This window comes from Lagopus leucura, unplaced genomic scaffold (genome assembly GCF_019238085.1).
Source record: "Lagopus leucura isolate 7727_CA_CO unplaced genomic scaffold, USGS_WTPT01 Super-Scaffold_100002, whole genome shotgun sequence".
NCBI lineage: Eukaryota > Metazoa > Chordata > Aves > Galliformes > Phasianidae > Lagopus > Lagopus leucura.
In genome coordinates, this window is record NW_024962263.1 from 31795037 (window position 1) to 31822668 (window position 27632).

The 27632-nt window shown below is 36.5% G+C and overlaps 1 protein-coding gene across 4 annotated transcripts in view; it reads right to left on the reverse strand.

Annotated features, from left to right (window-relative positions):
• Nucleotides 1-3151: 3151 nt before the first annotated feature.
• Nucleotides 3152-27632, reverse strand: part of ELP2 (elongator acetyltransferase complex subunit 2) — a 33410-nt gene continuing 8929 nt past the window's right edge. Inside the window, exons 7-22 of one of the 4 annotated variants that reach the window (XM_042869344.1) lie at nt 26028-26094; nt 24943-25077; nt 23936-24031; nt 22225-22325; nt 20942-21073; nt 20302-20451; nt 17100-17288; nt 15029-15098; nt 12736-12831; nt 12550-12607; nt 7813-7885; nt 7168-7354; nt 5428-5549; nt 4862-5004; nt 4281-4394; nt 3152-3447 (exon numbers count right to left, since the gene is read on the reverse strand). In XM_042869344.1, coding sequence (XP_042725278.1) covers nt 3291-3447; nt 4281-4394; nt 4862-5004; nt 5428-5549; nt 7168-7354; nt 7813-7885; nt 12550-12607; nt 12736-12831; nt 15029-15098; nt 17100-17288; nt 20302-20451; nt 20942-21073; nt 22225-22325; nt 23936-24031; nt 24943-25077; nt 26028-26094 — 1890 coding nt within the window. In that variant the 3' untranslated portion in view covers nt 3152-3290. Of the gene's footprint in view, nt 3448-4280; nt 4395-4861; nt 5005-5427; nt 5550-7162; nt 7355-7812; nt 7886-12549; nt 12608-12735; nt 12832-15028; nt 15099-17099; nt 17289-20301; nt 20452-20941; nt 21074-22224; nt 22329-23935; nt 24032-24942; nt 25078-26027; nt 26095-27632 lie in introns of those variants that run through there. The other 3 variants (XM_042869345.1, XM_042869343.1, XM_042869346.1) reach the window with 3 other exon arrangements.

Genomic DNA, 27632 nt, shown 5'->3' on the forward strand with positions numbered 1-27632 from the left:
TGTCCATTTTGATGACAGAAATGCAAACAAACTCAGAAGTTCTAATCGGAGTTAGAAAATGTGATGCAGAGGATTAGGCTGCTCTAGATGTGTGTGTTTTGACATGCACTATTTGCCTGTGGCTTTTTATTGCTAGAACAGCATCATTAAGCCTTACCTAAGCACTGACAGGAGAGAATAATGCAAAGATGGGGAGTATTATGATTCCAGATAGTAAGTTTTCACTTCTGACTGCTGTATGTGATCACCTCGTTAAGGGAAAACAAATGCAATAACAGGCTGTGCTGTGGAAAGTTGGAGCCTCTTACGACTGGAGCTTGTACAGCTTACATGACAGTCTTGAGAAGATACATTGGCAGAAACACTAAATTTAACTTTAAATTTTTATGGCATTGGATTATTTGCAACAGAGAGACTTAAGCAACTTGCAAAATATAGAGGCTGACTAGCTTCCAACTGTACACAAGAGCAACTTAAGATTTCATTCAAGGAAAGCAGTGAAAAACAATTGTCCTCCTAGAAAACAGGGTGTGTTGGAATGGAAAGAGGCATGGCACTTGACAGCAGAAAACAGCATTGACAGACCACCAGGGCAGCACAGCAGAAAATGCAGAAATAAGAGATCTTTGTAGGCAAACAAGACTGTGGTCAGGTCAGTCAGGTAAACAGGACAGAAGTCACAACTTTCTTTAATGTCATAAATCGTGCATGCATGGATGGATGCATTATTTCAGTGTATGAAATAGGGTCTCTCAGTAAAGTACACACAAAGGAAAAGCATGGGAGAAACAAAAGTGACAGCCATTCAAGTGGGCAAAAACTGTAGAAAATTCTAATCGAGTTTTTGCAGGAAGAAGGAAATACAGCAAGGCGGCACATTATTCCACCAGGGTTTATAACACCAATAAAACAAGGATAATGGAATAGAATGAATATTGCCAATGTTTCCCCTTTTTTTTTTTTTTTTTTTTTTTGTAAATAGAGAAAAAATCAAGCAACATAGAAATCCTGTAGATACTTTCATAGTAATCTTAAATTATTATTAATACTTAAAGTATTATTTTGCTGTTTAGAGAACTGTATTCTTCATTAGGAAGCCAATGTTACTCACAAAATTACCTCTAAAATTACTTTCCTTTATATCTCACTTACATGGAGCAAAAAAAATTCTCTGCTACCAGGTGAGAAAATGAAGTCAACACCCAAGTTGTTACCCAGCTGCTGATTTGAGAAACTGTATTAGATCTATTGAATAGGTAGAGGTATATGATTAAAAAAAAAAAAAAAATGCACAGTAAAGTGATATGGGAACAATGCAAAAGACTATTATGTGTCAGTCTCTAGATGATCTCTACCTTAAATAAAAAGTGTCTGTTGCAAACATTTTAACTGAGGGGAGCAACAGACTGATCTGACGCATCTGAAGTTGAAACAATGAGGAACTCTTCAATATGACTGAGTTACAAAAATCCCAGATACAATGGAATGCATTACTTAATCGTGTAATAGCTGATGCTCATTTAACAACACTGTTAATGGTAAAGAAAGTTTGTTCAGAGATAGCATAAAATACAAGAGGAACAATGAATAGGTTTTGCTTTTCCCTCTAGGGCAAGGCATGCAAGTTTTGGAAAGCATGGATGTCCAACCCTTTGGCTTGTCTAGGCCAAAATGAGTAAAGAGGAATAGTATTGAGCTGCACATACACATGTTGTTCAGAAAGAAATGCCTCCTATTTATTTCCATGGGCTCTGCACACATTCAGCAAGAGTCGATGAATGTGAATGGACGTCTTATTTTTCTGCATGGAGAAATTCAATTCCACACTTTTGCTCCATCCACGTTTCCATGTCAGATGCCATTGTGTCAGACTGCCCCTCTGCTGACATCTGTCTTATGACAACAAAATGTAATGGGATATTGGTGGGAAGGCTCAACCTCTACTGCCATATCAACATCCATTTCAGACGTCATGGTCTAACATCATAAAATAGGATGCATTGTTTTTGAAGCAGCCATCTTAAAAGACATAATATCATTAATATATTTAAGTAACAAAACATTTTAAGCATTTTTCTAAAAACATTAAAAAAAGAGGAACAAACTCATATAACTAGTGGGATATTTGACGTTGTTTTGTGAAACTAATGTATCAGTCTTCCTCAGCAGAAGTGGTTGCAATTCTCAGTGAGCTCTCAAGGTGTTCAGAGATCTTTGATGAAATTTTATTCTTCTTGTACTTTATCCTGGACAACCGTTCACAAACATGCAGCCAAAAAGCAATAACATGAATAAGGTGTGGTTGTGAAGTGAAAGGTATTTTTCTCTTCTAAGAGATGTCTCTCTACTAGACTTTTGTAAGACACCACCAGATTTTTGAGTTGAATATCTCATTGCAGCTCTATACATTGCATTTGGAAATTTGCAGGTAATGTATTTATATCAACTGAAAACGGTGCCACAAACAAATTCATGATTTTTTTGCTATCTTGAAATCTATTCTCAAACTCCTTTATCACAACAGAAAGCATGACTGTGTATTCTTTGCTTAGCCAGTGTATCAAAACACAATTATTTGTCATCGCTTGAGTCCGTGCTGCTCAGCACAGCCCTCCCTGTGTTCCAGTTCACACAGTGTTATTAATGATGGGTGCATGCTCAGGGTCACTCCACAGGGAAGAGCCACCACCCTTACAGAGCAGAGCAAGGCAGGGCGCGCTGCACTGCTAGCCATGCCAGTCTGCATGCAGCCAGTGGATTGGACATGCCTGTTCTATAGCCAGCTGGTCTAAGACTTGGACAGGTACTATAATAAACACTCTGAAGGCTATCAGGGAGAGATGTGTAGTCAATTCTGATCTCTGGTTAACTGCAGATGCTGAAACAGTGCCAGCACTGACAGGCTAACTGACAGTTGCATTTAATAATAAGGTGTTTCAAACAATTCCATACTCCACTTTCAACCCAAGCATGCAAGAACCCAACTATTGGCTGCCTCCCACCAACTCCAGACTCACAGTGAACAAAGAGATCTCCTTAACCTTCTTCTATGCCATATCCCACACCTCCTATCCCTGATCTCCAGGACATTCACCAATCAAAATATATAAATACTTCACATTTCCCAGAAGTGCAGAATTAGAAAAACATCTCCAGTTATCAAAGTTGTTTTAATAAGTTATATTTCAGATGTTTCACTTTCCATAGCAGAAAACAATTCAAAAACAAGATTAAAAAATGCTGAAAAAGTGTTGCGAATTAATTTCGCACAGACAGGCCTGCTGTCTCTGTTAAAGAGCAAATCTGTTGACATTGAATATTTTAACACAGTGATCAGCTCCACAACTTGCAAGCTGCAACCACTCGCTGTTTTTCTGATCATTATGTCCAGCTCTGCCCTCACGATGTCTCCAGCACAAACGTTTCACAGCAAGAGCATGGCTTTGGCTGCAACAAAAAGAAATCCATACATAACTGCGAAATGTCAAGCACAGTTGGGTATGTGAATGTAAACATCAACATTTATATAATTAGTACACTTAACTCTACCAACTGAGGAAAAGCTGACTTGTGATAATCAGTAGGTATGAAGTTAAGTAGGGCCATTAATACCAGTGACATTTTATCTTCACGGTCATCAATTATTTAAACAGTTATTGATTTGAAGTTTTGTCATGTTAGGCTGAAGATCTAGCATCTCAGTTACCAAGATAGGACAGATTTTTGGGTTTTAGTATGTCATTTCCTGTCATTTGGCATCCCTTTCAAATTCACTACAAGTACACAGGCCAAAGTCACCATCAACTTTCATTTCTGATACTATCCATGTCAATTCATAGAGAAAGAATCTAAGAAAATGCTCCAAATTAAATATTCAAAGTCTCTCTGTAGAGTTTCTCTTATTGTCACCAAAGCAGCACCATATTCAACTTACGATTCCCTTAGTTTTTGCTATAAGCTGCTCTTTAAAACTTTGTCACCTACTTCAAAATTCTTTGCAAATGTATACAGACAGTTATTCAGTGATTCTTTCCCCCAGCATTCAGTATTTTCTACCATCTTGTTCTCTGGTTAACACTAAAAAAGCTTTATTTTTTATTTTCAGACTATGATAAAAGACATCCGCAGGTTTCCAGGGATCAGTCTTTTCCTAAAAGGATATCAAATTTGTATGAAAATAAAGCAGTTTCATATCATTTTATAACATAAGAAAAAAATTCCAGTACTGTCAGTCTTGGTAAGAACACTTAATTGCTCCTAAAATACTTCAAAAGATATACCTGTTATCCATCTCAACACACTTGGTCCAGTCAGCTGCTGATGGTTCTTGCCCACTCTGCTTCCATGTGTAAAAGTTAATCTTCCCATTCTCTAAGCCTATTGCGACAATATACCTATAAAGAGAACAACTGCATTAATTCTAAAAGAACTGCAGAATTCTAAGCACTCAAACAAAGCATTGCAACTCAGCCTTCAAAATAATATACACTTTTTCATGAAAAAAAAAAAAAATCAGTATAAATCAAAGCACCTCCATAAAAATGAACAAAACAGGAATCTGTAAATTGATTTGGTTAGAATAAAAAATATAATACTCATAAGCAGGTTATTACAGCATCAGTCCAGACAACATTATCATAAGAACAAATGTGTCTCAGATGCATTAACCCACTCTGTCATCCTCTCCCCAGACCCTCTCCTCCCCACCCGAAAATAGGTTAAGGAAAGAAAAAAGAATTCAAGTAGTCAAATACTTGGCAGGTACATGTTAAGAGCTGTTAAGCCACACAAAATTACTAAAGGGGAAAAACATACTGATTTCAAGATGAATTCAGAATGGCACTATACAAGTCAGCAATACCTTCCATCAGGAGTAAGCACACGGCTGATACTAACGGCAGTAACAGAATCTCCAGCATCCAGTACTGTTGAACAAGGTTTGATTGAATCCAACACACTGCCTTCAGTAGTCACAGGTAAATCACACTGACCCCAGATGATGACCTGTGAAAAAGAGAATCGTCTAGGAATCCCTCCGTTAAAATACTCCCAGAGCACAGAACAAAGGCGACGACCCCTAAAAGTTTCTACCTACAAAGATTCGACTGCTTAGAAAGTCTGCTTGACTGCATTAAATATATTAATGACAAATACAGATTATATTATGAAAATCCAATAAAACCTGAAGTAGATACCCATGACAGTTTGTGACATATGCTTATCTCACTGTGCAAAGTTGAGACGCAGTCTTGTACACATATTTGAGCACTTTATCCACCATATGAAAGTCTCCCTGATTTCTGTGGTAACATACACTATTGTCTCTTAGTGCTTATAGACCATGAGTCCATTAGAATACAGCACTTGCTAATCTTAAATATACTTAAAATGATTCTGGGCTTTTAAAATTCCTTTTACATTAATTACCTTTTTGTCCCGACTGCCAGTAACAAAATATTTGCTATCTGGCATCCAATCACAAGACCAAATGATTCGACTGTGAACAGCTGTATTTTTGTCTGTGTGTGCACAGCAACTGAAAACTGGTCCTGGAATAAAACAAAGAAAAAACCTTTACTTCAACTACTTTGTTTGCTAGAAGTACCTAGAATAATTAAGAATAATATGAACAGCAGGAATAATTGGATGCCGTTACACTCATCTTTAAAGCACTTGGGAGGTACTTAGTAATAGTATCAGGAGTTCTTAGTATTTTTTCCCAACATTAATCAATTGAACATAATTAGTACTGATCCAAGACCACACCACTCAGTCCTTACAGCATGAAAACTGGGAACAGTTTCCTTTATACGCTTACCTGTTTCACAAGAAACAAATTTTAAGCATTACATATCAAGGTTCCATACAAGTTTTTAATAAAAACACTGACTTCAAAAGCTTTAGTATAGTGCAGTTTTTACCATGTGTACACATACAGCCCAGCAACCCACTACAGATTCTAGTTGTTACCAGTAAAGGCCCAAGAGCTGAAGTCACAATGATCCAATCCCAAAGCTTAATCTGCTCCCAACAAGATAAGCTGCGGTTTCACCACGCATAAAATCAGGCAGCAAATCTGATTAGCAGACAGCAAAGCTTTGGGAATGCTTTTCCTAATTAGAAAGAACTGTCATTTCAGAACATAGAAGTTGAATAACTGCATTTATTGGGATGCCAATACAAGTAGTCTTGCTTTATACTAATAACAATGTTTTGTAGATGGAGAAGTTTGTGATGAATAGATGAAAAGGGCTTCCTCTGCTTTCTGTATGAATTCATACTCTTTAATCCAAAATATTAACTACTCTGGACAATATGCCAGGCTTTAAAATAAAAGTCTGAGCAGAACAGAATCTCAAGCCAGAACGCAGACACTGTGTGACAGGGTGAAAACTCACTGCCAAGTCTGTGAGAAAACTCTATAGAGCTCAGTAACCTTGTAGCACATAAACACTACTGGGCTCTTACTAAGTCAATGGTGCAATGATAATTGTTTTCAGCATAAGCATCTGTTCAAGGAATCCATTCATGTCCAACAGCAATTTCCTTACAATTTTGCAAGGCTTAAAGTCCTAATGAGAAAGTCAACTGAATCTTTACCATCAGTTCTATTTTACAGGCAGAGACAGCGAGCCAAATTAATCAATTGCGTAGGATTATAAGAAAGCCACACCAAAGACAGCAATTAATCCTGTCAAGAGCCTCAGAGCATCATGCCCTGCAAAAAGAGTCAAGGCAGTACTATGCAGGACACAGCAATGTAATAATGAACCTTCTAATGTAGCTTGTGCAGAACACCAAGACAATGGTTTTGCATGACAGAAAACCAGTTTGAAATTCAGACGCTGTATTCCAGCTCATGTACTTGATTTCAGTAAATTTGTAATGTACAGCCACAAGTAAAAGGCAGGAAGACTTCAATCAAACAGTATTTAATGCCTGATCATATCCTTTTCTACATTTTAACTCCCATTATAGTTTTTCTATGCACCATGAATTGCACTTCCTAAAGCTACAGGAACACATACCACTATTAAATACTTAATAGTTGTAAGGAAAGTGTCCATTTAAAATATTTTACCAATTATCTTCCAAATACTTTGAAGCCAAAAATAGCGAACAAATCTTAAAGTCTTCAAATGTGTAAATCCATCCCATGTACCTTACCTGACTCTGATGAGACTTCTTCCCTCCACAGTGACCAATTTCTGTCTCTGGACACTGCTAATAGAAGTTTGTCATTAGGTGAAAATGCCAGCTGAGTAACAGTCAGATTGTGAAATGGCAAACTCTGTATTTTCTTCCAAGAAGAAGTGCTCCACAAAATAATTGCTGCATGTTCTTTTTTGGAAGCCTGTGGAGAAAAAAATAAAAAAAAAAAAATTAAAAAAAAAAAAAAAAAAAACCAGTGTGAATTAAATAAGGCAAATATAAAAATCACACATTTCAATATACCGAAATGTTAAGCGGCTTTTTTTTTCATGAGTTACAGTCCAGCTCCTTCTACAAAGTTTCAAGATTGTTTCACTGCATTCTACCAGCAATGACAATGTGTCAGAAAAATGTTACAAATAACTGTTTGTTAGAATTCCTCTTCCTAAGAACTTTGAACAAATCACAGAATTATTTCTGAATAACAACATCTCTGTATTCAATCTCACCTTTGCAAGGCAACTGGCATTTATAAGAAATCTTTCACGTTAACTTAAAGAGCAGATACAGTACAGTACAAACTGAATTCTGACATCTCTTCTGTCAGCCCTAGAAATATGACAGCACTTTTCACTAGATGGTGCTAGAATCTTTTCTTACCTTACACGCTGAGGCAATTACAGTGTTTGAATTATTGCAAGCAACACAAAAAATTTCATATCCATGTCCATACCTGAAATAAATTTCAAAAGCTATTTATCACAGCACAGACATTTCTGCAGTATGCATTAGGGTTTTTATATTAACTTAAATCCCTTTGCAAAAATGAAAGATACATACTAGGAGCATCTTTCAACAAACAACACTTTCTGTTTCGCATTCCAAACAAATCCTGATAATACTCTGCATTCAATTCAAACATCTGCATAAACTCTTTCATGTTTAGGAACTGACTACAGACGAACCACTCCAGCACATTTCATAGTCCTAAATCATCAGCAATGCAAAACCTACTGCAATTACTAACAAAAAGCAGACAGCATTTAATGTACTCTTGTTTTCTTGTAAAACAAATTTAACGCTATCAATAAAAATTAGAAGCCACATATTTTAAAATCACAAAAGAAAAACAAAGGCTAACAAACTACTATCAGTCAGAGATCAGAAGCAGAACAAAGTTGGAAACATCTTGAAACAGTAGAAAAATATCAGCTAAATACCAGCTGCTGGAGGGATTTATAGTACCAAAGCAAGCATTTCACTTTCTGTTCAAAGCAAAGCCGTAAGAATTCTGGATGAAACCTAGGCCACGTAACTCACTTATCTAATCAGAAACACAGGAATATTTAAGGAATAACACAGAAATCCTCATGGACAAAGTTAAACAATCTCTGCATGAGGCCAACCTTACTTGGAATCACCTCCCTGTTTTCCAGCTTTCCCATCACTCCTGAACAATGACAATGTAAAGACACTGTTTTGAGTGCCATGAAGTACAGAGGTATCAGGGCTTGTTTATTACTCCTTGTGACCTTATGCTCAGAGACTATTTACTTGATTACCCCTTGTTCTGTATGACAGGGGTAACAACACTGAACTGCAAACAACAACAGGCACAGAAAGGGCATTGTCTCTTCTACTACAAAATTTGTTGGGAGGACTCTTTACATCAGAGACAATGCATTTTCTGACCTCTGTGAGAAAAGGTATCAAGAGAATTGCAATTTTACATTGGTTCAAACAGGACTCCACAAGTAAATGGAAGAAAAAAACAGTGAGTGTTGCTGAAACATAATAAAAACACATATTCAGCTTCAGAAGCTCCTGAGCTGAAAACAGTGAATATTGCAGGGAACCATCTTCCTTGGGGTGTCTGCTTACACAGAGTTTTCTTCTTCATAAGACAGCACAATTGCTTCTACCCCCAAATCATGTAGTCTAGTCTGCCATGCTGTCGGAAACAGCTAGACTCACCACAGCCACAGAGCAAGGAGTCAGCCTCAGCCTAGGCAATACATCACACTGTCTTCCCTGCCAGCCACTTCATCTGCAGTTGTTTTTTTCTTGGATGTTGTTGCTTGGACTAACTGAAGCAAGGATCTCATATCTTTGAAAACAAATGTCCTATTGCCATTATAGTCCCTGGGCATAACACTGGTCTCTAGAGGCTCTTGGTCTGACCAATGCTTGTGTGACTTTGTAAAAGATGCTGTCTTAGGTCTTGTTTTCATTTGAGGAGGAGTATTTTAATGCTTCTATTTAATAAGAGCAAAAGTTGCATAGAGAAGATCAAAATATTGCTGTTAAACCCTCTGCAGTATTACATTATATGAGATAAAAACAAAGTAACCAAAGACTTGTTTCACAAGTTATTCCACAAGCTGTTTCTCCTTCACTGAATTTCACTGAAAGCATACCTTGAATGGAATATTTTCAGTTTTAAAAACTTGACTTTCAATAGTTTCCAATATAAGGCAACTTTCAGAAATCTACTTTTAAAGTAAACATTATGATGACAACCCTTCTGGGAAGGGTGAGGGGAAGACACAAATTAATAGCTTCACCATTATAAGACACAAATTTGCAAATTAACGTTCCAATTAAGCAGCCACCAGTCTCTCTCTTCCCAGAAGGCCTGTACACACTCTTCATGAAGTGCCAGCATGTCCCCAAACTTTAGACATGAATGTGGGAGTCTGTCTGTGGGAAATGCCCAGCAGTTACTCTATTCGACAGACACAGACAGTAATTTGCCATTTAAACAGATGGCTGTTTTGGCTGTAAGTAAAATCCCATGAACATCAGTCCCATATAACAAAGCCTTTGCAATACTGTTGACCAGAAGAGTTTATCTGGAGAACTGCTCATCTCTTCAGAGCTACATCAGAACAGAGTTCTGATCAAGGAGAAGGTGCCTCCCTCCCAAACAGTGATGGACCATCATCAGCTACAACTTTGCTCCGCAGGAACAATCCCCAAAGCTTAGAGCAACGTCCAGAACAAGTGACAATTTGTGCCAATAAGCTTCATGCAAATCCTGGAAAGCCCAAGAAGATACAAACTCTCCCTCTACCCCCCACCCAAAAAACAAACTAAACTATAATATGCATCTGTACAAGCAGGGACTCACTGAGGTGTGACTTCATTAAAGATGAAGACAGCAAGTCCCAGTCACAAGCCCTCCTTCCACTCATACACATTCAATCCCATCCCTTCATTACATAATGCAGCACAAAAAAGGCTTCACAATGGAGAGCAAAGCAACTGTATGAATGAATAATGAAATGACATTTCCAGCCACAAGCCATTTTGCCCTAGCAATGTGTAATTCATAACATTTTCTTATGCGCAGGTGAGCCGAATGGACATTCAAAGTTTCCAGGCAAATGATTACTGTAATTTTCTAGTGTCTAAAAGGATGTCTCAGGACTTCCAAGTGTATTACATAAAGCATACATATTGCATATATATATTCTATGGTAATTTTCCAAGAGGATAAGGATTAGCATATTCTCATAGGATTTATCATATTTTTATCTTAAAGTTATTAGATTATGTAAAAAATTCAGCAAGTTCTTCATGCTAAAACCCACTCAACCAAATAGTTATCAAAACTGAACACTAATCCTTCAAAATTTGGTGCTGAGCTAGAGCTGGGAATACACAAATGTCAATAACAAAGAGGCTATTTTTGGCAAGTCAGTTCCTCATGCTGTTTTTCTGCTGCCATGGTAACTTGAAATCTGCATTATGCAATTTCATGTTACTTCTTTCAAGATTATCCCGAACAAAAAAAGAAAATCTGAAAGACAGCCTGCATCTTGTTCCTTTCACACAAAGGAATCTCTATCATTAACAGTTTCTCTAACTACAGAAAAAACTGCTGATAAGTCACCTGAGAGCCATCATAAAATAAAGGATATTTTACTAAACGAGGCTTGATTAGCAGTACTCCCATAGCAGAATATCAACAATAAACACTGAGAAACGTTAAGACAAACAAAGGAAAATTTTGGCCTTGGCCCCTTTTCACTACTTATGATCACCACCAAACTACTTAAATAAAGCAGATGCATTAGCAGCCGTTGCGTGCACAGGAGAAGCATTTAATGTAATCGTTGGTAATTACAAAACATACAGACATAGTCTAGTTCCTGCCAGCTTCCCTGGTGTAAAAGCATTTTAAAGTATTCAAAGAAGATTAACTGCCCAGCTGAACCATAAAGATGAGTTCCCAACAAAACCTCCTACTCAGCCAAATGAAAGCAATTTGGAAGCAGCTTTCCTAAAATGTTGGGGTTTTTGTTGTTGTGTTTTAAATATTTCCTCTTCCATCTCCTCTCCCCAAACAAAGCCGTAAAATTGGTAAATGTAGTCATCGAAGACTCAACATTCTTGCTTCTGCCCGAGACTACTGTTTCAGGAGATTCACATTAGAAAATACATAAGAACTTGAAATGACTAATTTCTTCGCATATTCAAGATCAGAAATGAGAATGCTGCCCAACATATGTAGATAATCAGTTTCCTACTCACAGCTCTGCTTCGAGAGCAGCACTGTTACCTGAACTGACTTAAAACAGCCATGCAAAATCTACAGTTAAGACTTTTTTCCATTATCCCCTCCATTTCCTATCAACTCCCTGGTACTGCCATTTGCAAACACTCTGAGAGGTTCAAAGAGCCAATCTAATAGACAGTGAGTCAAGAAAACAAATTTTGGCTAAGGTTAGCATGCAACAACTTGTAACTAAGACCAGCTCTTTTGAGTGAAGCTCATGAAAACTTTGAAGCTTGAGCAATTGCAGCCTAATGTTACTGAGACCCTGAGGGAACAAATACATTAGAAACTTCATTTGCAAATTATTATGAAATTAATACTTTGAATGAATCACAGAAAAAGAAGGAACAAAACACAGTAGAAGAATTCTAAAACCCTGCAACCTCAACAATTATTTGCATGACCTATTACGTTTGTGAACCATAACTTATTTTGTCAGCATTCAATACCCAAACTGGGTCTGCAACCATCTTAACCCACAGTCACCTCCTTGCTCTACCACCAACCACAGCTTGTTTCAGCTGCTGCTTCCATCTATTGCATCTGACAACTTCCTTGGGCTTTGAGAGGAAGTTACTTATTTGCCCCATCAGCCTTGAGTAGCAGCACTACTTCCAGTGCAGAAAGACAGACATGATCTGCACAGTCTGCCAAAAAGCAAAAGAAAGCAAAAATTCCTGCCCTTTTCTTCAGGCTCTTACCTTTGTGATACATGTATTTATTTTACAAGATATATGCTGCACAGGGTCATATCAGGTAGTAAGTCAGGTAGAGTTATGAGACCAGACTACATTAATATTGCAATAGCTTTAGGGAAAGAAAAAAAAAAAACTTACAACTTCTGAATTTCAGGCCACAATGTATTCTGCAGCAAGTGATCCTCTTGAGGAGGTTCTAAAAGACATTTGTATAACATATTTAAATTTGGCAGTAGATAATCTAAAATCAGCTAAATTATGCTTCTAAGATAATACCCAATAAACCTCATTCTCTACTTCATACAACAGAAAATAATCTCATACCTGTAAGGATCAGGGGTTGAAAATATGTCTCAGGATACTGATTAGAAATAGTATTAAACGTTTCTTCATCCTCAGCTACTTGAGCAGATATATCTCCTATTCAAAATAAGGACTTTATTAGCTGTAGAGAACATATTTGATATAAAAGAAAATATAAGCATGTACTACACAAGGGAAAACCCTCCATTATTTTGAAAATCCAAGCAACATTAATACAAACATTAGAATCCAGTGATTCTGATGCATGTAACACTGAGAAGACTTTTGAAAAAAAAAAACCAACAAAGACATAAGAACAATCCAACCTTTGAACTAGTTCCACTCTGGGATTAACCTCTTCACTATCAGAGTCTCTTTCAGAGATTCCCAAAGAGACTTTGATATATCAAAGAATCAGTCAATAGGAGCTGAAACTGTTGCGTCCCCAGTGTTAAATCATTTTCCTCCTTGAAAATTTAAATAAAAAAATCCAAAGAAATAAAGTTCAATTTCATATCATGTAGACATCTACATGAAAAGTCATGCTTGAAGAAGTCTACATAGTTTGCAAACTTCAGCAAACCTGCCAAGTGCTCAGCCTTCGTAGCTGTAGGCAAACGTACTAACTGAAATTATTCAGTTACATTAAAATTCAACTCAATCATTCACTTTGAAAGAAATATTTAAGATATCAAGTTGGGGTAAAGTGCTTTTTTGTGAAATGCAAATTTTGAATATAGCTGTTTAAAAAAGTAGGTAGAGAACTCAGGAGAACAGCAAGACTATTTTGTTATCCATCCTGCCTTCTTTCTCCTTGAAAAAAAAAAAAAGAAAAGAAAAATCAGTAGCATTTATCTAACTTGAGATACTTCCTCATGGCTGTTCACTGTAAGATTCCTCTGCAGAGTAAACAAAAACAACGTTCTATGGGACTTAAGCTATCAGTGCTGATAGCATTTGGTGGACAATAATGGACAACACAAAAATTTGACAGCTTTTTTATTTATAGTGCTACTGCTGGGTATGGCACATGAAATCAAACGAACTTTATTGCTGTCTGTGTGGCAATACTCTAGAAGATGGAACTTATTTCCCTCTGTTAGTGGAAGGTCTTATGAAAGAGCAGAAAAAAAAAGATTTTTGCCAAAATAAATTATTTCATGTACAACAAGGATATTTTTTCTCTCAATTAGGTTTTAGGACAATTTAGCTATATTAACATTAAAGATCCTGAAGATAAAATCTAATTCACATACTTTCTTTATTAATTCATACCTTCTGATAAAAGTTTAGGCAGAAAAAAACTAATTTGTAGATTTCAATTAAAATACATTTTTACCACATGCTTTATCAAACACCAGATTTCCCATTTCCAAACCTAATCTCAAGATATGGTTCAGTTACAGTTATCACTCCAAACAATTATCGTCCTGGTATCCCCACCACCTCTCTAAGAATATGATCTGGTGTCTCTCCAGCCTTTACTGAAAGGACATTTCTTCATGTTAGAGAAATAGTTCTCCAATGTTTTCACAAAGTGTCATTTACCCAGAAAAGGTCTATGTCTATTCTTACAGGAAAAGAATACAAAACATGTGCAATTCTACTTAAAACTGCATTATTTCTACAACCTCTACAAGGGTGTTAATGTCCAAGGAGCATGTGAACAAGACTCCAGAATACAGCTTAGAAGGTCAAGGATACTGGTATTTTACAGAAGAACAAAGAAAAGCAGTGGACAGCCCTGATTTAATAATGTGGAATTCAATTTTATTTAATAATACTCAATTATTTTTTGCTAGAAGTTGTCAGCAATCTGATTGAGGGAACAACGAGGAGCATAGAGAAAACATAAGAACAACTGCAGTTTGGGGAATCTGAGTAACACCGTGCCCCAGATATTTCCAGGTCCACCTCAAGCATGCAGCCAGCCTCACATCTAGGTGGAGACAACAAGGAGAGGCCTTGGGTCCTACAGAATGTGGGTCACAGTGTGGGAGGCAAGGAATGAGCATTTGGGGTTCACATAAGGTTTACTACAGGATATTTAGGAGAGGAGCCAAAAGCTCATAAAGGGCTGAATCAAGAAAGCATTCTCACTTGTTCTCACTGTATTTGTTAAGTGCCATATTTAAGTGCTGCCACACAAAATAAACACATTGTACAACTTTACTTCTAGCTTAGAAACTTAGTCAAGTTCACTACGAGACCAAGCAAAAAGACAAACATTGATGAAATTATTTTTTAAAAAAAAACAAAAAACTTTACATGTGAAGCACCATCACTTCTCATTATTATTTCTTATTAGCCATACCTTCAAAAACAGCCTTATTGGATAAACCCAATGCTGGCACAGTTGCACCTTCTGGAAGGTCAGAAGATTGCTGAATTTGAAAAGAGAGAGAAAAGTTTCACATGTGGGGACCAGGTTTTAAAGGCCATAGATTAATGAATCCGTGTAAGAACAGGGACTTTGCTAGAGAAAAGTGAAGGGGGGGGCTTTGGAAAACTCCCAACTCACCCCACAGCACACCTGAGACAATATGAGGAACAAGAAAAAAAAAAAAAAAGCTTTATCTAAGGCCTCAGCACAAAAGTTCTGTTGTAAAGCATGTATCTTCATTCCTACATTCAGGTTTTCAGCTATAATTTTATTTAGGACACACACGATAAGGCTCAGCTGAGAGCACTGCAGTCCGTAATGCAATAGGACTGGGAAGTAGTCTGTTCTGATGTGAATTAAGGGGGTGTCTCTGTCCATGGCTTCCAACACAATCTAGCACACAACACAGAGATGTGGCTGGAATACATGGCCAAAAATTAGACAGGTAAGTGAGCTTCAGGACCTTCGTGCAGAGATAGAAAAGTTTTAGATCTAACAGCTGTAAAATTCCTTTGTTCAAGGGTTTGAAAAGTTTGAACGAAGACTGGACTTAAAATTTAGGTGACGGCCTAGAATAAGATGTTACTTATTTAAATATTCATAACTTGATCAGAAAATGTCTGACACTGACGTATAAGTGGCTTTTAAAACAAAAATGCTTCTTGTTTATAATGTAAGGTATAACACAAGCCAATAGGCTTGAACTGCATGTAATCCTGCTCCTCTTCTTGTTTGAATATAAAGCTGGCCTTTTTGGTTTGGCACTTTCTTAGGGAAGGCATTTGAATACAGTTAAGACAAAGCTTACACACTAATGAAAAGTATTCACACAAAACTATTTCAATTAAGCTGTTTAAGAGTATCTGTATCATTACAGCTTGTGAAGCCTTCCTCTTTAGACAGTCTGTAAGACATTTTGTGATATCATTGATCAAAACACAGCACTCAGAGGAAGAGCTGATAAGGAAAGTCTACATAAAAGTAAAATAATGACATCTGCCAGTATTATAAAAGCACAGTGTTATTTGCACAATGTCATCAGTACCAATGCTTACAACAACTTAACACAATTAGCAGATATCTACTTATGTAACTTCTTGCTACTAAAAATTAATAGATTTCCTTCCTACACATTTCAAATGTTAAACAAAATGGAAGGGCTAATCTGTCTTTGAGAATCTACGCAGAAAACACTGCTTTTCAGCCAGGAATGCAAAGAGGTAACAATTCTGAAAGAGGGCTGCTCTACAGGATGCAAAGAAAATCAGAATTAGTTCCTATAGTGAATGAGTAGCAAAAAAAAGGATAGCAATGCTGCAAGTCTTATCTTTCCAACAAGCAGGAACACTCACTTGTATACAACAGCCATAGGCCTACAAGAACTGAAATGTCCTAGCCTCACAAGAAGGTTTCCACAGCCAAGAGGAAATAAAGCATGAGCAAATACCTATTTATAAATATTTATCTAGATCTACCAACAGCAGTGCTGAAAGCTTGGTGCTATTTCCAAATATATGATTAAAAAAAAATAAAACACAAAACAGTGCAAAACCACACAATAATAATTACATACAAAGAAGACTACTACACCCTCAAATTAAGAAGAAGCACATTGTCAGGCATTAGTGTTTGTTTTCAAATCATCAAATATATACACTAGTCTACTTGGGCTGATTTTTTCTTTTTCTTTTTTAATTTACCCATATTCTTCAGACAACATGTCTTGTTTTATTTCAAGTACTCAGTGGACATGGTGGTGGATAGGTTGACATTTGGACTACATGACCTTAGTGGTCTTTTCCAACTTCAGTGGTTCTATGACAACATCATGAAATATATTTGAAAAAGCACACAGAGAAACTAGCATAAGAGGAAGGAGAAATGAAGGTTCAGAATTGTTATATTATTTTGTGTAAGTTAATGCATTTGATGCTTTCTAAAGCATTGATGTCATTTACATGGAAAAGGGCGGCTTCATTTATAACTGCTTTAGAATACTCACATGGGAACACAGCTTCTCCATTGGAATACCAGTGATGTTACTGAAATTTTCTATAAAATTCTTGGGAGCACAAAAAACTCGAAGCACTTTTTCATCTGCTCCTGACACAAACTGAAAGCGGCCAACCATTGCCAGACAACGCATGTCATAGCCATGTACTTGAGGCCGGGCTATTTCATGCCAGGTTACCTACACAAACAGAAATGCAGTTAAAATGCAATTCTTAATCAGAGAAGCAGTAAGATTTTGAGATGTAAAAAAGCATTAATAAATTCCTTGATGACTTTATTGACATGAAGGAAAGCTAATAACCTTCTATTAATGTTTATAAAACTGGTGTATGCTCACATACATCAGCTAACTCCCATTCTTCCACCAAAGACTCTTGCAATTAGTGAATGGAGTCACTTCTCAGGTTTCCTAGGGCATTTGCTTACCTTTGTGGCAAACTAGTCACCAAAACTTCTTCATGCTATACCTTACAAAAGGCATGAGTTGCTTTAAAAAAAAGGAGGACTGTATGCTATTTATTGCTTTCAAAAACATAGCTCTGAAAGACCTAAGAAGGTAGCAAGAAGTACCTACTTCCTTCATCTGCCTTTCCTGAAGCATGACAGCATTGCTGTCAGGAGGCTCCTACTTCCTGCATTTTCTCCATAACTAAAATAAGCAAAATCACTTTGTAGAAGCTGTACAAGAACTGAAAAGACCAAAATAGCTCCTTATTGCAAAAAAAATTGGAAAACCCTGATGATTTAAGAAACATTTTCATTGGAAACAGTTTTTTTAGTTTCCTCATACTTTAATCCAAAAAAGACAATCAACAGCTAACCAAAAATTGAATGGGTAAGATCTATTTTTTAAATTGTAACACAAAGCAAAGAATAATAGCAAGAATACATTAAATTGTTCACATTGGTTTCCTAAAAAATAGTATTTATTCTACATATGAAAGTAAAAATTCTTAAAAAAAACAAACTCGTTTTCTAGCAAATGCAGTGTCATGAAAAAACTTTTAGGGAGAATCATTTGTTGTTATTTATATACTATATTTCAGCTGGTGTGTATTTCTGAATTAATTTTTGTTCTGCTAGTTGTAACTTTATTCACTCAGAATTTATACTACCTCAGTATTAAAGTCCCTGAAAAACTGCAGTCAAACAATTTATATTATACCAGGTATTACACAAACAGGCATTACGGTGACTAAATTTCCTGTATTACACTAAAAGTTCATTCAAATCTCATTTTTAAACCTTCTATACAACATGAATGGAATCTTACAGACAACCAAAACAGCACAGTATTCTCCAATTAGAAAAAAAATACTCAATTACAAAAAAAAAAAAAGCTAATGGTGCAATAAATTGGAATAAACCCTCCTTTCCCTACAGTGGGTGCATCTTTGCTTACTTTAAAATACAGTACATAAAATTAAAAACAAACAAAAACAAACAAAAAAACACCAAAGCAGAAGGAGGGTTGTGCAAGTTTGTGCAATAATCTTCTCCCAGTAAATTTCAAGAGTAAGTCTGCATGACAAAGTGAAGTTATGCATTATTCCTTATTTCTGACGTGTGAACACATCACTGTATCAGAATTGAAGTTTTAAGGGATAATAATTTGCATTTAGCACTATGTACTCTTCAGTAAAAAAGCTCAATATTTATTGAACTTTTAATAGATATCTGAATCATCCAGACAAATATCAGATGTTACCTATTGTAATTCTTCAGATGCTAAATTCAGTATAGCAAGGAAAGACTGGCATTTTAAAAGCCTGCATTGCCTAGTGTTCCAGACCCCTTCACGTGACCCATTTCTACTACAACTCGACACCTCACCCCACCTACAGGTTACTACAGCTTTCTCCTACAGCAAAAAGTATTGGTGTCACTTGACTTTACATGTGGTCTATCCAGCCAGATGGCTGCTGTTTGTCAGATCAGGAAGAAGTACAATAATTCAGTTCACTTAGATAAGAACACTGCCATCATTCTGCTAAATCAGTTCATTAATTCTAAGATTTCAGAGATAACAGAAACAGCTGCATAGGTAAAGATCAGTTCTTCCAGACAAATATTTAGCAAACAGTATACATAATGAAAAGTGGTGCTTCAGTAGGTCACAGAGAATATGCTATTGACAACTATTTTGAATGCTGTCAGCTTACATAACATGCTAGTTCTGTACTTAGTTTCCATATGCCAAATCCAGCATTCTATCTTTTCCACAGAGCTGTTGCACCTGCCAGCTTGGAGACAAGGGAAAAGCAGCAGAGAAACAAACTGGAGCTGCTCTTCATAAAATACAATGCAAAGCTTACAAATTGATCTGGGATTGCTACCACTTCTGTGTAGTCTGGAAGAAGGAAAACAAGGAACTGTTTATGCTAGCGACTTAGCTAAGCTTCTGTGGTAACAGTTACCCTTTACCTCCCCCCATTGCTAGCACAGGATCTCACATGACTTCAGTGCTCTAGTTTCTGGAAGTTTCCTGAATGGAATGTTCTGTCAGAAAACAAAAACAAAACAACACAACCCTGTGTTTGCAGACTAGCAAAATGAATGATCAATGAGAAACTGCAACTGCAGCATTCCCAGACAGGGTTTCCCTACAACAAAATTTAGACTTCTTTTGGAAGACAGTTATTCAGGAGCTGCAGGAATAAGTGCCAAATGCAGTTCAGTGGTGGGTAATCATTCTGGTAAAAGTCACATTCACAAACAAAATAATATAAAAATAGATAAATAAATAAAATAGAAATACAGTGAGAAATTTGCATGGGGGAAAAGAACAAGGCTGAGTATCTTTATGGTCATCCTCCACAGTGCTTAGCTAAGCATGAAACAAGAGCAATAGATGATCACTAGAATCAGGCATGTACTCTTGCACCACTTATTTCAGAGCTAGTTTGTTTGTTGTTTTTTTGTTAAAGCCCAGGAGAACATTAACTGAAGGTAACCCAGAGGTGAACTCAGGAGTTAAACAGCAATCATTCATGTCATTACTAAAACTTGCAACCAGTATTTTTAAAGTGAAAACAACACATACTGAATAACTAAGCCAAACATTTACACAAGCAGTTTTGAATATCATGGTTTGAGGATATTGAAGATAAGAACTAAACTCAGAGGACTTATTCCAAACTCAGGAAAGGCAAGCCTTTACCAACCCCACAAATTCTTTTTGAAGATCATACCTGTGTCTCATGTTTTCTTTTCCATGGAGCAAATAGTCTAGTAGTTTGATCAGAACCAACGCTAATGATAAATTCTCCTTCTGGGTCCCACTGTACATCCTCAACACTGTTAAAATGTCCTGAAATCACAACTTCCGGAGTCCATTCCTTCTATTTAAAATATTAAAGAAAGACATGTAAGAACCAATATGTTTTCAACTGACCAATCAGCATATTGTAACAAAAGTAAGTGATTAGGAAAAAAAAAAATAAAAATAGACATTTGAAAATAGCATATTATTAGACCTCAACATAGCTACACAGACACCAATACTGATTTATTGTCCCAACTTAAAAGAAAGTAGTGTAAGTGGTTCAGGTACCATTTCTGAGGAAAGCACAACTACAGATGTGCTCAAATTGCTCCAGTGACTGTGGATCCTATACAGAGGCAGGAGCTCTACATTCTGGTTAATTCCAGCCTCTTCCCTATGCAAGAGTGAGGCTTTTGCAGAATATTATACTCAGAGAAGGACCAATTCTATCGTTAATTTTAAGCTGTAGTGTTACACCTGGTATTTTCTATTAACCATACAACTGCATGACAAGAGCTAGTAAATGATAAGAACTAATAATAATAATAAAAAAACAAATAACATACCTTATTAACTGAAGCCTGTTTCCAAAGGTGGAATGCTCCATGAAAAGCATGAGCAATGATCATTGAACCATCTGGACTAAACTGGCAGTCAAAAAATCCAAGGGTATTGCCACCCACTTCACCTACCCGCACCTGAATTAATGAGCAGAAACGAAATGCCCATGAAAATGGCCTTCAGTTAACATGAACTCATCCTAATCTCACAAGATGCATATCAGTTATAGGCAAGAGTTTGTATTATATAATATTCTTTAAACATTTTGGATAACTGCAAAATTAAGCACTAACGTATCATAGGAATTAAAGCTGCAGGTCATTTTAACAGTCTTCCTTCACAAGCACCTCAGAAGGGGGATCGTGCAATCTGAGGTCCAACCAATGCAAATGGAAAGTAAAAAAAAGTAACAACTTAGTACAAGTTTTATGGCACAATTGCTTTTTTGAAATTTGTAAATTTAGGCATAACTATAACAACAATCAGCATCTCTATATGATTACCCACTTGTGTACTACTTCGTACTTCAGGTAGAAAGGCTTTTCAATGGAACTGAGGAAAAATTGTAATTACTACTGTACTTCTCTTCTTTTCCCCAGGAGAGCATAAAAACTTCCTTTGTGACAGGAAAAGTCATAAACAATGGTTGGCATAATGCAACACAAACAAATGCAGCGGAACTACTGCAATACATTTCTAGCTGATCTGCTTTTCCAGAGACATCTACCAAAGCATTAGATAAATCTGGGTTTTATTACTTGTTTATTTAAGATGACCCACATTAGAAAAGCATTCAACATAATGCACTGAAACACGAGTATTCAGCTCAAATGGAGGAACAACCTAACGTCAATACCCATGAAAAAGTTACTGTGATTAAAACAGGGCTTGTGGATCATGTGTTATCTGCTCTGCGGGAACTGCTTGGGTCCATGTTCCCACAGGGATTAACTATAAATATTTCTGGGTGGTTTCTTCCTCTACTTACCATGAGTGTGTTACTACACTGCACCTGACTTGCTCTTCTATGAATAATAGCAGTTAAGCAGAAACTATTCTGACAAACTTCCTAATATCATAATAAGCAAGTAATAAAAGCTATGCTGCATCACATCATTTTTGACAAGTATGTTTTACTTGCAGCACAGCATTAGAATGAGCATTCTGTAAGAAAAAGTTGCTATCTTTCTTTAGCATAATTTTATAGTTTTAGTTGCCTCTATTACACACACAATGCGGGAAAGGCAGTTTTAATACAGTTTGTATTGTGGAAAAGACTGACACTTGCCTGTTCTAGCCAAACTCCAGACTCCTTATCAGGTTCCCAGATGATCACAGTTTTGTCCATTGATGCAGACAATATCCTCATTGGTTGTTGCATGCTGCCACCTGCTGTACAAGGAAAAAGATTACAATCTAAGAACGCTTAACTAAAAGAATTTGTTCATACTGGAATCCAAACACGCTCAAATTTGTTCAGCAGAAGAGACATACAACGCAACACTTAGAGGCCACAGTTAATAGGTATTACGTTCTTACTAAGTGTTCATTAATAGGCACTGTATTTTTCAACCACAATATCCAAAAGGAAATGCAAAACACAAACAAGAGAACAACTACATTCTACTATTTATTCACTCCAAACTGATGCTGGAGAAAATGTTATTTGGAGGAAGAGCTAGAGCTTCCAGAGAGACCACACAGAAGTTTATGGTTCTGTTCCTCAACTTCTTATCAAATTTCCAGCTTCAAACAAAATAATAATCTCTATGCCAATAATAATAATAATCATCTCTATTCACCATGTTGTGTTGGGTTTTTTTTGTTTGTTTGTTTGTTTTCCTCTTCGAACTCAGCTTTAGATTCATGGACACAGTCAGAGCGGAAAGGCGCTGGGTAAGCGCCTAGGAGAACTGTTTGAGGAAACAATGTTTGAGGAAAAAGACATTCTGGACATCTTCTGAGGCAGTATCTTACATCAGCACCACATCTTCTGTGTTCTACATTGAGAAGTGATAAGCAGTGCCCAAAATATGTCTCTCCAATCAGCCTGCCTCTAGTGAACATGAAGATCTATTTCAGAGTACCCATGACTAGGAAGGGCCACACAAGCAGTGGTATGTATGCAGAAGCTTGATACAAAGTATCTGGAAAACATCATCTAACAATAAAACATTTTTTTGATTGTAAGGCAAGATTTACAAGCCTACGTTTTGCATAAATCTTGATTTAAGAGGCAAATTCTTATACTGCTGTCCAAAAGAAAAAAAATAAATAAGGGATATAACAAACTAAAGAAAAGAAAAAGCAGGTCTGTGAACAACAAATCCACAAGGGCCTTCTGATAGTGCAAACACAACAAACTGAGATGTAAAAAGGATTTAAAAAAAGACTAGAGCAAGGTGTAAAGTTAAAGAACAATCTTCAATGAGACTCCACATTAATGCCTTAAAGCTACATTCTAGCTAAAGAAACCTGATACTCAAGAATTCATGGCCTGTTTAATTAATGCATGGAAGACTGAAGATTCATATTCCAAATGTTGCTATTTGTTACTTTCTAGTCTAAGAAGAAAGGAGCACTCAAGTTAATACTGACCATCCAAAGAACATACATTTCAAATGTATGTAACAAAAGCAAACATTAGAGCTGCTAATGCATGATGATAAATTATTTCTTATTACGTAAGTAGGAAATCAACCACAATAAAACAAGTACAGCTCTGTTAATTCATTCACAAAAGAAGGCATAAGTGAAAGACAACATTAGGCAACAGAGAGATCCTGTGCATAAGATTGCTACTGTAGCACATTCAGTCAAAACACTTGACTGAATATTTACTTGTAAAATATATTTACTTGTAAAACATCAGTTGAAAAATTTAAACATTTTTGTAGTCCACAGTGACAAGTGAACATGCAAATACAATAAACAGATGTGACTGTACTTCATATATACAATGCTTAGCATAACTGCTAGGGTGCTCGGTAACAGCTCACCTTTGGAAAAGGAAGGCTGCCAGTGGACTGCATACACCCAGTTTTCATGGCCAGCCAGCACAGACTCCAAAGTAATTCCGTATGTTGTATCAGCATCTACCACAAATCAGAGAAAAGCACATTTCTTTCTAAAAGCCAAGAAAAAAAACCAGACCATTTCTGATATCTTCAATGACAAATCAACTGCTTTCATCATTTATCACCATCTCAATAGCCTGTTGGCATTGAAAAGATCCTTGAAAATATACTTTGCCACAAGGCCTGCATATCATGTTGACAGTAACAGGACATCTATTGCCTCGCAGTGGCATCGCAGAACTCCTGGAGAGCTCTCAAGGAACTCTGAAATAAATCGTCCAATATCAGCTGTGCCCATATACTTAGACATATTTGTATCTCCAAATTATTGCAAAGGCAACAATGAATTAGGATTTGTATCAAGTCTCACCAGCAATTCCTACACACATCATCCTACAAACAGTGTTATACTTCCTAATGTCAAAATTGCAAGCTTATGACTTTAGAGCGCTCTAAATGTATGTTAAATAAACACAAAGTAAACCTGCACACATTTATCTGTTCTCTCCAACCCTTTGCTAAGGTTTAAGTATTCAATGCTTTTAAAGCATTGAATTTAACATGTGTTATTAAGCTGGAGGGGAGCTACATAACAGCATATCTCCCACAAACAAATGTATCTCATGACTATGTACTGCATTTAGAATACATGTAACAATACAGGTTGATATTAAGTTTTCTCACCACTCCATCATTTTGGGAACATATTGTTAACTTTTTACATATTTGCTGTTTTAAAACAGAAACTCAACTTTTTCTAATAACTGAACAAAATAATGCAGTTAAACTGGTCTCTGATTATTTTAAATACAAGAAACAAAAGAAATGAGACAGTAATCCTCTTGACAACCCTCCCAAAACCACTACCAGATACACAACCAATTGATACACAACCAATTGTAAAAGAGAATTTTACAGCTTTTACCTACCTTTAACAGTAAAAACATTCTCTTTCAGTCTGATAGAATCATCCTCAATTTCTGAACACTGCTTTGATTTTGTACACACTTTCCAAATTCTTATCAAACAATCCTGAGCACAGCTTGCTAAGAACAGATCATCACCTATTTGGTTAAAGAAAAAAAAAAAATCTAAAAAAAGCCATATTTTCACTGCATTAAATAAATACCATGACTAACTTATCACAGAATCACAGAATTGTAGGGGTTGGAAGGGACCTCCAAAGATCATCGAGTCCAACCCCCAATCATCTCTCCAAATATTCATTACAATATTACCCTCATTCTTTCCATTGCACAAGTATCAACACTGCTGGTTAATTTCAACATCAACTCATCTTAGCATTTCAAGCTCTCCACTAGCTTAGATCATACTGACAATGAACATTTCCCTGCCTGTTAGAAACATTGTGCTAAATACCAGATATGTTTCTCTATTACTTATGGCCTTTGTTATCCTAATTTCTGATAATGAGCAATCTAATACTTATAAGAACTTCTTTCCTCCCTTTCTTCTTTCAGGATTATAGATTCCTCTAATGCTTTCTATTTTATTTTGTCCACCTACATAGGTTCTCCTCAATCTCCTATCTTACAGAAAAAAAAAAAAAAAGCTACACTAGGAGAAAGAAGAAAAGTACTACTTTTTTGTCCTCAACAAGAGGCAAACTATTTCTTACTCAGACACAGATATTGTCATTCTGAGGACAAATTGCTAAAGCTCCTATTTGCATTAGGCAGCAGTTAGGTAAACAGACTTGAAGTGATCACAATAAAAATGAGAGATGTAAACTCAAGTATGTTCTGTATCAATCTTACTGTATGGCAATTCTGATAACTTGATAAGTAATTGTGGTATTGGTTCAACAATTCTTACGTTTTTAATAAGACACAAAATTCTACCTTGATTTTTAACATTTGTGTCATCACCTCAGGAAAAAAAACGCATAACCACACGAGCTTAGAAGCCACAGTGTGCCAAAAACATCAGCTGGGGTGGTAGAACAGCAGCAGTACTAAATCAGTATTTTACTTCATTCATCTTTCATACTGACCACAGATCGCCCATTCAACACCTCTTATCCAATCTTCGTGGCCAGGGAGTATTACTGTTTTCTGAAACTGAATAAAAATGCGTGTTACATCATACAGAAGTGTACTCAATTACTATGCACACAAGGTCAATTAGCTTTCAAATTTGTTTACATTTACAGTTTCTATTATTTGAAATTGGAAAAAAAAAAAAAAAAAAGCTGCTATTAAATATTGTTATTTACTGACATATTCTAAATGGGCTTTTCTGTTTTGTTATCATTGCATGAACACATTCCATTATGCCACTTCCCATACACCAGCAGGAAAGCATGAGAATTGAAGGAGTTCACCTCCAAGATGCTACAGACTTTCTATGATATTGATTGCATGTTATTTATTTTAAATAAATCATGCTTATAGTGGTAAACAAACACAATAAAACAATGCAGATGACACAGTAAATAATGATGCAAAGCAGATGCAGCTTCAGATGATGTAAAAAAATGAATATAGGTAAAAATTGAGCATAAAAAGTACAGATGCCAAATTTATTTCCATAATTAACTTTGAATATGATACCATAAGAATGACATAAGGGACCAGAAACATTCCCTACCTCTCAAGTTTATTAACTAAGTTTCAAAGGGTGCTGTACATGAAGAACTGTATCTGTGGATAGATACCTCTTCATAAACATAACCTCAACACTTGAGATTCACAGTGACAATAACATAGTCCAGATTGCCCTTTGACAAATTTCATTAGTAGTATACTTCTATTTGTAACAGGTGGAATATTCCATTTTACAGACTGGAGGAAAGGGCTGACAGATACCTCAAGAATGTCAAAAAGGAAAAGTGCAAAGCCTGGAGAGGAATAACCCCAGGTTCCAGAATGAGCTTAACCAGAAAGGACCTGGGGATCCTGGTGGATACCAAATGAACATGAATTACCAGTATACCCTTGTCTCTAAGAAAGCTAATGGTATTCTGGACTATATTAAGCAAAGTATGGTGAGCAGATTGACAGGGGTGATCCTTCCCCTCAGTACCAGTGAAGCTAGACCTGGAGAAATATGTCCAGATCTGAGCTCCTAAGTACAAGAGAGACACGGAACTCCTAGAGAAAGCCCAACAACGGATGACAAAGATGATTAAGGGACTGGTGCACCTCTTCAGTGAGGAAGGGCCGAGAGAGCTGGGACAGAACAGGAGGCTCAAAGAAACCTCAGTTGTATACAAGTACCATAAGGGAGGGTGCAAAGAAGATGAGGGCAGCCTCTTTTCAGTGGTGCCCAGTGATAGTATAAGAGGCTGCAGAGGTCCAAGTCTTTCTTTGCCAGACAGTAGATGTGATTTACCTCCTCTATCCAGCTGACAATCTTCTCAGAATTAGAAAGAGGCCAAATTATCTTTGGTTCTCTTACTTTGCTTTTCAACCAAAGCAAATTATTTGAGGGAAATCACTAAATATACACAACCAAATTTTCTTACAACCGCCAAGCTCAACATATGGGCATCATTTTAAAGCTCTATTTTGATAGTATTGTTTGCTTTGTTTCCCCTTCACAGGACCATAACATCTCAAGCAGGAAGACATAAAATTATTTCTTAGAGATTTTTCCC